Source organism: Podarcis filfolensis (assembly GCF_964270895.1).
Source record: "Podarcis filfolensis genome assembly, chromosome: 2".
Lineage (NCBI taxonomy): Eukaryota > Metazoa > Chordata > Lepidosauria > Squamata > Lacertidae > Podarcis > Podarcis filfolensis.
Genome location: NC_139605.1, coordinates 92117382 through 92130441, shown reverse-complemented (window position 1 = coordinate 92130441; position 13060 = coordinate 92117382). Strand labels below are relative to the sequence as shown.

The 13060-nt window shown below is 43.0% G+C and overlaps 1 protein-coding gene across 4 annotated transcripts in view; it reads right to left on the bottom strand.

Annotated features, from left to right (window-relative positions):
- The window catches only part of CACNA1G (calcium voltage-gated channel subunit alpha1 G), a 323416-nt gene that overhangs the window by 155983 nt on the left and 154373 nt on the right, over positions 1-13060 (bottom strand). For all 4 annotated transcript variants that reach the window (XM_083598000.1, XM_083597998.1, XM_083597999.1 and 1 more), the window contains exons 2-3: positions 10527-10638; positions 8511-8644 (exon numbers count right to left, since the gene is read on the bottom strand). In XM_083598000.1, coding sequence (XP_083454126.1) covers positions 8511-8644; positions 10527-10638 — 246 coding nt within the window. The remainder of the gene's footprint in view (positions 1-8510; positions 8645-10526; positions 10639-13060) is intronic.

The window sequence follows — 13060 nt, the reverse complement described above, 5'->3', positions numbered from 1 at the left end:
ACAACAAAGACTTTAAGAGAATGGGAAGCATTTACAACATATCTGAAGAGGCAACATATAGAAATGGACTCATTGGCAGGGTTTGAGTAAACAATCACAACTGTATACAACAAAAAATAAGACTATATGTATTGAGAAAATTTTGGGGAAACAATACGCAGGGTGAACAATATGGAGATAAAACAAAACGAGAGTATGAGGGAAGTCCAGGGGGAGGAGGGTTGAAATATGAAAAATTGTTGAAGATATATTGTTAGAAGAAGTATACATGGAAAAATCAATAAAAATTATTTTTTTTTAAAAAAAATCTGTTCTAGGGTTTCCCCCCAATCCTGCAGAACAGATTTGGCAAGGCTGGGGGCACGTATGGGGAGAGCAGGGGAGGAACTTTCATTGCGCAAGTGTAAATCCTTGTGCCGACCAAATGAACTAGTTGGATGCTGCCTTTAATTATGGACTTGAAAGGCATATGAGAAACAGAGGGGAGATGGCCCCAATCTCAAACTGGGATTACACATGCCAAAGGCAGCTGCTATAAAAGTGCATATGGGTAGGTAGGTAGGAACAACATAATGTGCTGCACTGCACTCTGTGAAACACACACACACACACACACACACACACACACACTTATTGTTGTTAGCCGCTCTGAGCCCAGCTTCGGCTGGGGAGGGCGGGATATAAATAAATTATTATTACTATTATTATTATTATTATTATTATTATTATTATTATTGAAACCTTTCCCACTTTTGCAGTAATAAACAAAATCTTTTCCACTATCTTATTCCACTTCCAACAGCTGTGCTCTCTTAGTAACCTCACTTCTGTACTGAAATAACAGTGTCCAACAGTAGCAGGAAGTAGCATTACCCAAACCAGAACCACAAACTGGATGTGGATAAGGTTAAAGGGGGGGGGGGGCTTTTGTGAAACTTTTTGCCCGTATTCCACATCAATGTGCTTTTCTTTCAAGCACAAAGCTTTACTGTGTAAGCAGGGAAAGGGAACCTGTGGTCTTTCCAGATGCTGTTGGACTCTAATGCCCATCAATCACAGCCAGAGCAGTCAATGAGCAAGGGATGATGGGAGCTGTAGTTCAACAACATTGGGACGGTCACAGGTTCTACAATACTGCTGTCTAGGTTGAAGTGAAAAGTTATCAGGCAGAACTTTGGAAGAAAGCAGGATTGCCATGCCGTGAATGGACTTTTCGATCAGGAAGCTGCCCTGCCTGGAACATTTCCTCAAATGTGAGGCTCAAGTCTCTTACACTTGTATTTATGTGAACATATAATAATTTTTATTATGAACGAGAAAGACAGGAGAGAGAAGCATTTGTATTGCAAATGGACATTCTGGCCCAAGCTGGTTTCCTATTCATCTTTCAAGCTGAAATGAAGCAAGAACTGCTTAAAGCCTCATGTGTGAAATGTTCTTAGATTCAAATCCTGCTGCATACAGACAGAAACTCTGCCAGGCCTGGATCATCTACTACAGCTTGGATATTTTTTTTAGCTTGCACAAACATTTTCTCCTCATAAGCCTTGGCCTGACAGTCATTAAGGGCAGTGCTCTCCTGATGTTACATCCTTAGTTACCTCTGGCAACATGTCAGGTCCTGTGCTTCTCCAATGTAGCTGCCTTATCTGCAGATGGAAGTGGGAGATATCCTTTGTGGAGATGTTGCTTGGGAAGGAATAGTAAAACCTATCAGGAAAAACCCCACTCACAACAGATCTGCAAGAGATGTTATTTTAAAGCAGTCTAGTACTGGGTCACCCCATTAGATTTCTCTGCCTGCTGGCTCAGAGGTGGAGGAATCTGAAGCAGAAAAATAGGCAACATTCTGAACACCTTACAAGTAGCTTACTAGAATGGAGAAAGTTGTGCTATTTTAGTTAACAAAGTAAAAAGGAAGAGGCCTGTGTCCTCCTCAGCAGTGAAACAAAGGAGAAAGTCAATGAGCTTGGGGAGTGGGAGAGGGGGAAATGATATTTCATTTCACATTTAAACTATGGATCTTTTGTCAGCTAGATTGCTTTTGACAGGGGCCAGATGGGAACAGTTCAGACACTCAAAGAGAAGGAAAATCTTAAAGCAAGAGACAAAGCTGATCAAGCAGAAGTCAATGGCAAAGCTGTAATATGTCTGGACCAAAAGCCTTATGCCCATATGCCTGCAGAGCTGTGAAGACCTGGCCCAGAAATGACACTGGGGTTGTGTCACTGTCTGAATAAAGGAAATATATATATATAATGAACCCCAAAGATCCTTCAAGCTGGGATTCACTGCAAGGGCTTTCATGCATTTTTGTGTGTGCAGACAACACATGACAAATGACAGTGGGCGGAGGCAGCCATTGATGCATCTTCAAAACACTGAGTTAGAAAGTGCTGCTGCTGGACTCCAATCCCATCAGTCCCAACCAATGGTCAGAGATGATGGGAGCAGTAGTCCAGCAGCATCTGGAGGTCCACAGGTCCACCATCCTTGAAACATACCCTAGGCAGATGCCTCCAGTCTTCAAAATAACCCTCTTCCCAGAAGCCTCCCCAAGCTGTAGCTCTGGTCTGAAACATCAGATGAAACCCTGTCTACAGCCTCCTTTGCAAGCCTGATATGGAACCCTACCCTAAAATTGAATAAGCTATGGTAAGATAACATGTCATTTCACCTTCAATATGGATTTTTACATTATATTCTTCTCCAGTTATTAAAATGAATAAAACTAATCAAGAGGCAATGTAATGGAAATGGTTCACATTCAGATAGTTTAATTGTTTGGACAAATAATGCCATCATGTTAGCCCCAGAGAAGATTAATCAGATAATGGACAGTGGTTAGAGAAATGGAACCAGGATCTTCCCCTTCTGCAAAATGGGAATAATTTTGACCACACAAGATTCTTACAAGAGAAGACTTTTTAAGTAGTTTTGCAGAGTACTTTTCAAATTAAAACCAGATAAATACTAAGTTGCTGCAACTGACAATTGTGCATAGGCTCTCCTGGTAGTCATCTTCCTGCAGAGCCGGCAAATCTCATCTGCAGCTGGAGACCAAGAATAGGGTTGATTTTGAGAAAGGCGTATCTTCCCAGAAACATACATTTCTTTTGTTCAACTGTTGCCTCTGGTCAAATAGTTTTTGCAGGTTTTGTAACCACACAAAACCTGTTTACTAGAAACAAATGGGATGAATGCAAATGGAGATCTTTCTTTCATGCTGCCTTTAACAATACAGGGGTGGGGGAAACACACCTGTCTGTCTCCAGCCCTTTAAACACCTCACCCACCCGCAGAACAGAACAGCTCAGTACATAACAACTTCAAGCAGGAAGAAGCTATAAAAATGTCTCAGATTTCTGGGTGAACTACCATCAAAATAAATGGTGCAATTACAACCCTACAAGCTCCATCCCCTCTTCACTACCCCAAATCCCTCCTGTCTGTCATTTCCCAACTTCCAGGCTCTTGGCTGTTCATCTTTGAGAGTCTCCGCTGAGGCAGCCAAACTGCTTCTGCTCATATACTCCAGGCAAGGATCATTACCGAAAGCAAACTGGGGATAACCCCGAGGAAGATTTTGTCCAGACTGGCCTTTGAAAGGTACGTTAGAAGGGCTTTTCTAAGCACATTCTAATCGGCCCCAAAAGCCTGGCAAGAAGAAAAGACTGCAGATGTTATTAGACTGTGTTAAATTGGCCAAGTGAAAGCATAGGAGGGAAGCCTAGGCTGGGTTTCAACTCAGCCAACTTAGCACATGTTCAGAATTACATGCTGTCTTCTTTGCACGCGACTCTCAGAATGCATCGGTGAGAAAAAGAGCAATGCAACGTAGATTCTGGATAAGAATACAGACACTCACAAATCTGCTCTGCATTCTTCAAGATTTTCCCCCAGGGACAACTTTGAGCTTGTGAGCTGCATCCTCATAGTTACAGTGATGCAACTGGGCCTGAATGCAAGCTCAGCTAGCCATACCTAGTATCTACAGATTTGCTCCAACATACAGGGACATAATATGAACACCCCTAGCTTCCATTTAATTAGGTTTTTGCTCAGGAGAAGCAAGCCTCACCCCAAAATGTGGTTGGATTTGCCCTGTTAAATAAATTAAGATAAATGATGATGATGATAATAATTAATACATAATAATAATAATAATAATAATAATAATAATAATAATAGAGACATTACTGGTTCCAAGCTATAAAGCTGATCAAAACAGCAGGAAGTCTCATTCTGCTTTCCCTGCTACACATTCAGTCCATCATCGGAGCCTCAGAGCTTAGCCAAAGTTAACAAATGCCCAGAAAATCTTGGCAATATCTTTCTAGGAAGCCTGACAAATCTTATTCTGCAGTGAGGGAAGAGTAGCCTTTCAGGAGTTTCATAAAACAAACTTCTTTAAAACAGGAATGGAGAACCTGTGGCCCTCCAGATGTTGTTGGACTGCAACTCCCATCATCCCTGACCATTGGTTATGCTGGCTGGGGCTGATAGGAGTTGATAGCCCAACATCTGGAGGGCCACAGGTTCTCCATCCCTGAATAGTACAGGATAGGGACAAGAGTTTGGCGGCCTCATTTCAAGACCCAAATAAAAACCCCTCATGTAACAAAGTGGGTGCTTTGTTTATGCTTCTCATTTCTACTGAAGTCCGCAAAAGATGTCAGATTTTTTAAATGTCCCATCTGCCTGTCTTTTAAAGCAAAGCTTTGATATAGCATTCAGTCTATTCTACTTAATATGCAAGTGTCATTTGATGGCAGGCCTTTACTGAAAACAATCTATACATGCAGCACTACATAACATTGTGAATGGGCTACGTAAAGATGCAGTTGCACCCTTGTTCAGAAGAAAGCATGCATCTTGAAGGTGGATCCAGCAGTACTGTGATTACTGCCAGACCTCATGCCACAAGCCAACCTGCAGCAACCTTCTGGTGGTGAAGAAGAAGGGTTTAGATTTGATATCCCGCTTTATCACTACCCTAAGGAGTCTCAAAGCGGCTAACATTCTCCTTTCCCTTCCTCCCCCACAACAAACACTCTGTGAGGTGAGTGAGGCTGAGGGACTTCACAGAAGTGTGACTAGCCCAAGGTCACCCAGCAACTGCATGTGGAGGAGCAGTTCACCAGATTACTTAAATGACAGCGGAAGAAAGTCCTGGTGGTGCACAGTCACTATAAGCCCTGCTCACTGGGTAACTGGTGCCCAAGCAGGAAGCATCTGAGGAGAGCTGCCAAAGGCTCACTATTGCTGCTTTTGCTATTACTGAACACCCTCCCCCCCACACACATCCAGACCCAGCACATACTTCCTTCTCAGACGCCTCTGATGAATGCTGGGTGGCCTCCACTGTACCTTTTGTGTATTTCAATAGCTTATATCAGGCATAGGCAAACTCCGGCCCTCCAGATGTTTGGGACTACAATTCCCATCATCCCTGACCACTGGTCCTATTAGCTAGGGATGATGGGAATTGTAGTCCCAAACATCTGGAGGGCCAGAGTTTCCCTATGCCTGGCTTATATACCACTTAATCACAGTCGTCTCTAAGTTGTGTACAGGGGACCTAATACAATAAGACGAAAAAGGAGTTAAAACTATATAAGCAGAATTCAGTTTAAACGTCTGCTGGGTGGTTGTTTTTTTAAATCTTAATTAGTGTCTGAGGTTCAACAGGGAAGTCTCACCTCATCTAGAATGTGAAACTTGTTATTCTTAGGGTAGGGTGTTTTAGCGCTCTGTGAAAAACCGTATGTGGTATACTGGGAGTAGAAGGGTGATAATAGAGCTAAGGCACTACAATGGTTAGGAATGTGAGTTGCGACACTTCCCAATTCAAATCTCTCATTCTGCATCCCATTCCCCCATGTGGTCTAGATGGCTTTAAGCAAGCCAATGGCACTTTTCTTTAGCCCCACCCATTCAGCCATGTGCAATGTAGAGATAAAACTACCAACCTCCTTTACAGGTCCTGTTATAAGGATTACTGAAATAATGTATGTGAAATGCTTTGAAGACACTCAAGTGCAGAACTACACAAATGCTATTTTATTAGCAGTGGCAGTAGTTTTACATGCACCCAACACTCTAGAAAAAAAGAACAACAGCATGGCACCTTCTAGTAGCCTGGGAGAACTCTTGCTGCTGACTTCCTAACCTGGAAAAACGCTGCAGTTGTGGTTTATTTCTAGAATCCTCCAGTCCATTCCAGGAAATTCCAGTTAATTATATGGGAGGGGTGTGTGGGAGTAGGGGCAGAACCCTAATAGACTCTGGGCACTCTTTATGAATAGGAAGGTGAGGAGAGAGCCTCCAAGCTCTTTATGTGTCAAGGAAACTTAACCCGTTTCCTGGCTGCAGGCCAGGAACGTTTCATGTGGATTTCAAGCCTCAGCCAGGAGATTCTCGGGTGCTAGAAAGAGCCTTTAATTTAAACCAGGTGCCTCTGAAAGAAAAACACTTCATGAAAGGCAAAAACTTGGTTTCGTTCCCTCAAAACAAAAGGGCAATCACGCACATTTTGACTAAAATATTCCCTTTTTGGAACACAGCCTCCATGCTTTAAACAAACTTGCTGAAACCTCATCCATTTGGACAATCTGCATGAAACTGAGACTACCAATATTTCTGGAGCCAGAGAAAATACTTGAGCAGAATGCCAGCTGAGTCCGCCCAAATCTGTGGAGCAAAAGACCTTACAGTATGGAAAGCAGCACACAGGCTGGCAGGGAACAAAGGAAAGCGGGGTTTTGTGGCATTCCTTTGTTGCTGCCGTCTGCAAAACTTAACACTGTGAGTGCCGCAGAAATCTGGGGACACCACAGTGGGTGGACAGGAGTGTGGTTTGTACTGCTTGTACAGCACGTGTCAAGTAAGGCACATGAGATGAGTGGTGGTGGGGACTCTGCTGATGTCATGCTTTTGTTTACAGTGCTCATTCAGTTGCTCTTCTAATCTGGTAATGATATGACGGTGGACCACTGCCCAAGGATGTTTCCTCCCACACATGAATTCCTGGATGATCTCAGCACACACAAAGAAGCCATCTGAAGTGCCGAAAAAGGAATGAGGTATCTGCATATCTTGGCAGTGCTGCCCAAAGACATTTTGCTCTCTTGGGCAGAAAATCCAATGGTGACTCCTTCCCATTGTCATGATGAACATTATATCAATACATACCATTGGTCTAGCTAGGCCAGAATTCTTCAGCCTTAGATGCCCAGATATTGTTGGACTCCAACTCCCATCACCCCCAGGCTAAAGCTGACTGGGGATGATGGGAGTTGAAGCCAACAACATATGGGGACCCAAGGTTGAAGAGTACTGATCCAGGCCATGACAATCTACTTCGATTGGCTGCAGCTCTTGAGGAACCCTCTTTCGGCAGGTCTAGCCCATCCCTACAACCCAAGGTCCTTTTCAAATGGAGATGCCAGGGATTGTGCCCGAAACCTTCTGCTGCAACCCAATGGAAGGTTCTCCTGACCAAGCCCCATTGAAATTGAACAAGGGACTAGGCAGTGGAACTTGATCAGTGATGCTGTCAGGGCAGCTGAGTCCCCACAAATGCAGCATGACTTGCTCCAGACATTCTGAAGCAAGTGAATACACATTACTATCTAATGATGGAGGCAGACAGCAGGCCCTAAATCCAGAGTCTTAAACCACCTAACTGCACGACTAGACTTGTGAGGAACTTCTTGATACACTTTGTATCTGATCCATTATCTACACTCCTGCTCTTAAAATGGGTGCCCCAAATCTGCCACTCAGCATGTACTTGGACATCCAGAAACAGGAGACATGTTACGAAAAAGAAAAACCTGCATAGATGCACAGTCTTTTGGGAAAATTGCAGTATGACATGGGTAGAGTTTGAACTGGCAACATTTGTTTGGTTCATAACACAGCTTTCTTCTCTTTGCACCTGGATCCTAACAATATCCTCATCCTGCATATTCCACGTCCACAAGTTCTTATAAACAACTCTTGAGCCTTTGGTATCAAAAGGGCAGAGGAATTGCTTTCAAGTCGGAAACCCAGAAAATTCTTCAAAGTTTGAAAAAAATAATAATGCAAACCTTGGCAGGAGCTTATGAAACACTTCATAAATCTCTAGTAAGACATTTGTAGTGTGTCTAATGTCACAGAGTAACAGAAAATGTAACAGAAAACAGTTCAGAAAATGTTCAGACATATCTGTACCATAATTTTAAACGGGCATAAATCATCAGCTTCCTGGTGTTTTTGCTATCGGCACTGCATATCTCAAAACGTCTAAAAGTAGCATTTCGCAACTGGAAACTTGGGGTTATAGACAGCATTTAAGTACACTGTTAAGTAAAAGCTTTCTACATACATTCTCAGCTACTTTGTACATTTACTAAAAATGAGAAAACATACACGATAATGAATTTCTCAGCTGGGGGTTAGCTAGCCTCAGCTGCTGTTAGCAAGAAAGTTGCCCTTTGTTTGAGAACTAATGTCTGACTTACCCAGCCAGGACAATGAAAAAATCCAGACGGTTCCATGTGTCTCCCAGGTAACATTTCTTCCCGAAAATCCCTAGTGCAACCATCTTGATGATCATTTCCACAGCAAAGAAGGCAAAGATAAAATCATCAAAGCTCTGGAAGATAAAGAAGCAAGATGATGAGGTGCACCCTGTGGCAAAGATCCAAGTGCTTAATTGGAGACAGTTCACCATGCAAGGGACTTGACCTCCAACCTAACCAAATGAGGACATCACCCCACACATTCTTCATTTCTCCAACAGGTAGGACTGGCAGTTATTCAAAACCAGTCTGCAAAAAGCAAGACTGGGGAGATGCCCATTTTACTCACAGAAGCAGGAGTATGAAAATAGAACAGAGCTATATCATAATGTGGCTGAACACCTCCTGATGTCCAGGTCCAGAAGTGGCTGAAAAATACCATCTCCAACCAACTGTACGTCTGTTGAACAGGACCAGATTTCCTTAGCAAGAAGCCAACATCTGAATAAACTTGAATTAGCTGCCCTTTCTTATTTCAAACTGCCCTATTTTTGTTGTGATGTGAAGAATTCCTTCAGTGGAACTGGTGACCTCTGTTCCCTTTTCAGAATCCTAATAGGGTAAAATTAATTTATCAGTGTACCCCCCCCAAAAAAAACCACAACACCACAGTGCTGGGTGTTGAATTCTACTGCAGTTCTTGTTTCTTTGCTTATTTCTGAAACGTGTTGGTTTTTCAGGATCCCTTCCACTTAATTTTCACCCAGCATTTCCTAACTTGGACCTTTGATACAAAGGGTCAATTTCCATGCAACCCAGACACACACCCTTAACCCAAAAACCCATCATGTGAAACAGAAAGCTTTGCACACAGAGAACCCTCAAAGGGTGGTAAGGCATGCCCAGTAAGCAGATTCATTCTTCTTTATGGCAAAGGCAATGGAGTTGGTTGGATTACCTCTAAGACATTAAATGCACATTTAAAGCACATGGCAACCTCCAAAGAACCATGGGAACTGTAGTTTCTCCTTTGCAAGGCTACAATTCTGACCAACTTTAACAGACTACAGTTCCCAGGATTCTTGGGGGGGGGGGAGTCATATGTTTCAAATTTATGGTATGGATCTGCCCTAACAAGCACTTTCCTGAAATCATGGAACACAAGAAGCTACATTAAACTAGCTAAGACTGTGGGTCCAACTAGACCAGGATTGCCTTTGCATATTGGTGGCAGCTATCGCAGGCGGATGGCTTTCCTATATATTTTAACTTAATGTAATTAAATGTAATATATTGCTTAATTTCTAAATGGCATCTGATGAGGTTACAAAACAAATACAAAAGATAAAACTGGTTAAAATTAACCATAAAAAATTAGAAAAGCTTATGTTTTCACACTGCCACATTTGAAGCACATTTATACCACTTAAAATAGCCATTGCTTCCCTCAAAGAATCAAAGGACTGTAGTCTACCCATCACACAGCTACAATTGCTAGCTACAATTACAGCTCCCAAGATTCTCTAGACCAGAGCTTTCCAAACTTTTCATGTTGGTGACACACCACCATTTCGTGACACAGTAATTCAGTTTTACTAGCAAACCGGAGGTTAAACTAACCCCTTTCCAGCCCCAGGAGGAGTGTGGGGAGCGTTCAGAAGACATACCTACACACTGCAGCCGACACACTAACATGTCCTGACACACAGTTTGGAAAGCTCTGCTCTAGATGCAGCCACGTGCTTCAAATGGGTGGTGGGGATCTAACCTTAGTCATTTCATTTCAGCAGGCATTTTTAAGTAAGCTTTCCTGATCTTATGGTTAATTTTTACTGATTTTCATCAAGCCCAAAAGGATGCACTTTCTAATGGGATACTTCTAGCAGCAGGTGCCAAGAGCTGGCCCTGGGACCCTCTGTGCATGTGCTCTGGAACTATAGTTCCTCCCACATGATATGTTATGTCACACAAGAAATAACCTGTTTTTTAAAAAAAAATAAGGAAAAAAGTCTTTACCTGAAGAATCTTGCAGCGTGGGGAGTCACAGCCCATATCTTCACAAGGGTGGAACATGCCCAGAGTGACACAGTTCAGGAGAATTACCAGCATGCTGACTCTTTCAAACCAGGTGCACAGGAAATCAGTCAAGGAAAACAAGCATTTTCAGAGTGCAAGCTAAGAATCATCCATTAGCACCAGGGACACCACATTATTAGGCATTAGGGAAATTGGTAGACTTTCCAGGGAGGGGGAGGAGTGGACTTGTTTCCCCAATCCTTTACCTTAGAAGCTGACTATTCATCTACTGGCTATGATTCTGCACACTGTTTGACAGCATCTGCTACTCCCAGAAGTCAAACTGAGAGAGTGCCATATTTACTACAATAAAAGGGAAGAGACAATGAAATCATACAATAGTCATCATCTCAGTGGTTTCTGCACAAGTGGAGACATCATTGTTATTATACACAGGTGCTGCAGGTGCAACTTCCAATGACTTTTTCTTAGGATTTTAGACAAAGACATGATAGAATCAAAGTACTACAAACGGCTACCCAAACAATAGTGCTAAGCAGCACAAAAGTGCTAACTGTTCCAGAGAGGCCCTGTTTTGTTAGAAAATGGGACTTGGTTATTACCTGGATTATTTATTATTATCATTATATATTAGATTTCTATACCTCCTCATAAGATCTCAGGGCAGTTCGCAGAATGAAATACTTATCCACACAAGGCTTGTTTATTTATTAGATTTCTTACCTGCCCTTTATTAGAAGGCCCAATCGCAGGCTACAAGAATTTATAAAACACAGTTATGAAAACAAACAAAAGCATTAGTTCCAGTTACAGATAGGTAGCCGTGTTGGTCTGCAATAGTCAAAACAAAATTTTTTTCCCCTTCCAGTAGCACCTTAAAGACCAACTAAGTTAGTTCTTGGTATGAGCTTTCGTGTGCATGCACACGAAAGGGTATCTGAAGAAGTGTGCATGCACACAAAAGCTCATACCAAGAACTAACTTAGTTGGTCTTTAAGGTGCTACTGGAAGGAAAAAGCATTAGTGTTATAAAAATGAGTAAAACAGTTCCAAATGGAACAGAACAGTATAATTTTGGCAAAACAGGTGGGTCCTACAGAACAAAATATCTTAACTGTCAGAGGTCAAGAGGCCCATCTTTAGCATGTGGCGAAAGCTCTACAACCTTCTGTGGTGTCAGAGAGGATTTGGAGGTGCAATGGACAGAAGAGGTGGAACAGGGGCTCAGGGATGCGGAAGCGCGCCACAACCACCCAGAGACAGAGAAAGCGGAGGAGAGGGTGGAGAGTAGCCAGGGAGGGTAGGGGCTCAGGGATGCTGAAGAGCCCTGCAACCGTGCAGCCTTTCTCAACCTGTGGGTCCCCAGATGTTGTTGAACTACAACTCCCATCATCCCTAGCTAGCAAGGCCAGAGCTCAGGGTTGATGGAAGCTGTAGTCCAACAACATCTGGGGACCCACAGGTTGAGAACCGCTGGTAGATGTTAGGGAAGGAAGCTCAGACTCAGGAAGGGAGGGAGCTTTCAAATCAGCACAGACAAGGAGGGAAATGAAACTTAAGAATCAAAGATATTGCGCGGGAATCATAGGAAGCCACTCCCCGAATCTGACTCAACGGGTTCGGACGCATAATTCTGAACTGAAGCTGTTTCTTGTAAACATGTAATAAAGACTGTAAATACCACGCTAGGTGTTACTGCGAAGGGGAAACACCAGTCTTTACATGTGGGGAGGGAATTTCATAGTTCAGTGGCTGCTGCAGAGAGAGCACCTCTCCTAGGCCGCCATTCCCTATACTTATGTGGTGGTGGAATTGCCAAGGTCAGACCCATCCCCTAGGTGGGCCCTAAGTGGGGAAATGGCCCATTGCCCAGAGGGTCTGAGAAGCCCACTAGCAACCTCCCCACTCCAGGACCACAACCAAATGCACTGGGTGGGCAAACAGCTGCTGCTACTGTGCTGGCAGAACCAAGAAATTCAAAAGGCAAGGTGTATGCAGTGGGGTAATAATGCAGCTGCCGGACTGGCTGCAGTCAGGATGAGGGCCTCTTTGTTCTTCTCCAGGACGGGTGAATGGCAGCTGTCCTTTCTCTGCTCAGGCAATGAAGGGGATGCTTCATAGTTCAGTTGAGAAAGTCCAGTAGGATCTTCTCTTCTCTCACCCACTCACGGCTGGTAATTTACTTTTCTCCTTTCCTACCCAAGACCCTGGCTCAGCTGTGTTTCGTGTCTTGTCTCTTTTGGCGCATGAAGGAAACTTATTTTCTCTCCTCTCTTCTCCCATATACTTTGTGTGACCCCTCTATTATTAGTAATTAAATTTGTATAGTGCCCATCTTCCATAGATCTCATGGATTTATGCACACAGAATAAAAATACAAGATAACATACCCTTCATTATTTCTCCAGTGAAAATAGAGATGTTCTATTCTATTATTATTATTATTATTATTATTATTATTATTATTATTATTACCCCATCCATCTGACTGGGTTGCCCCAGCCACTCTGGGC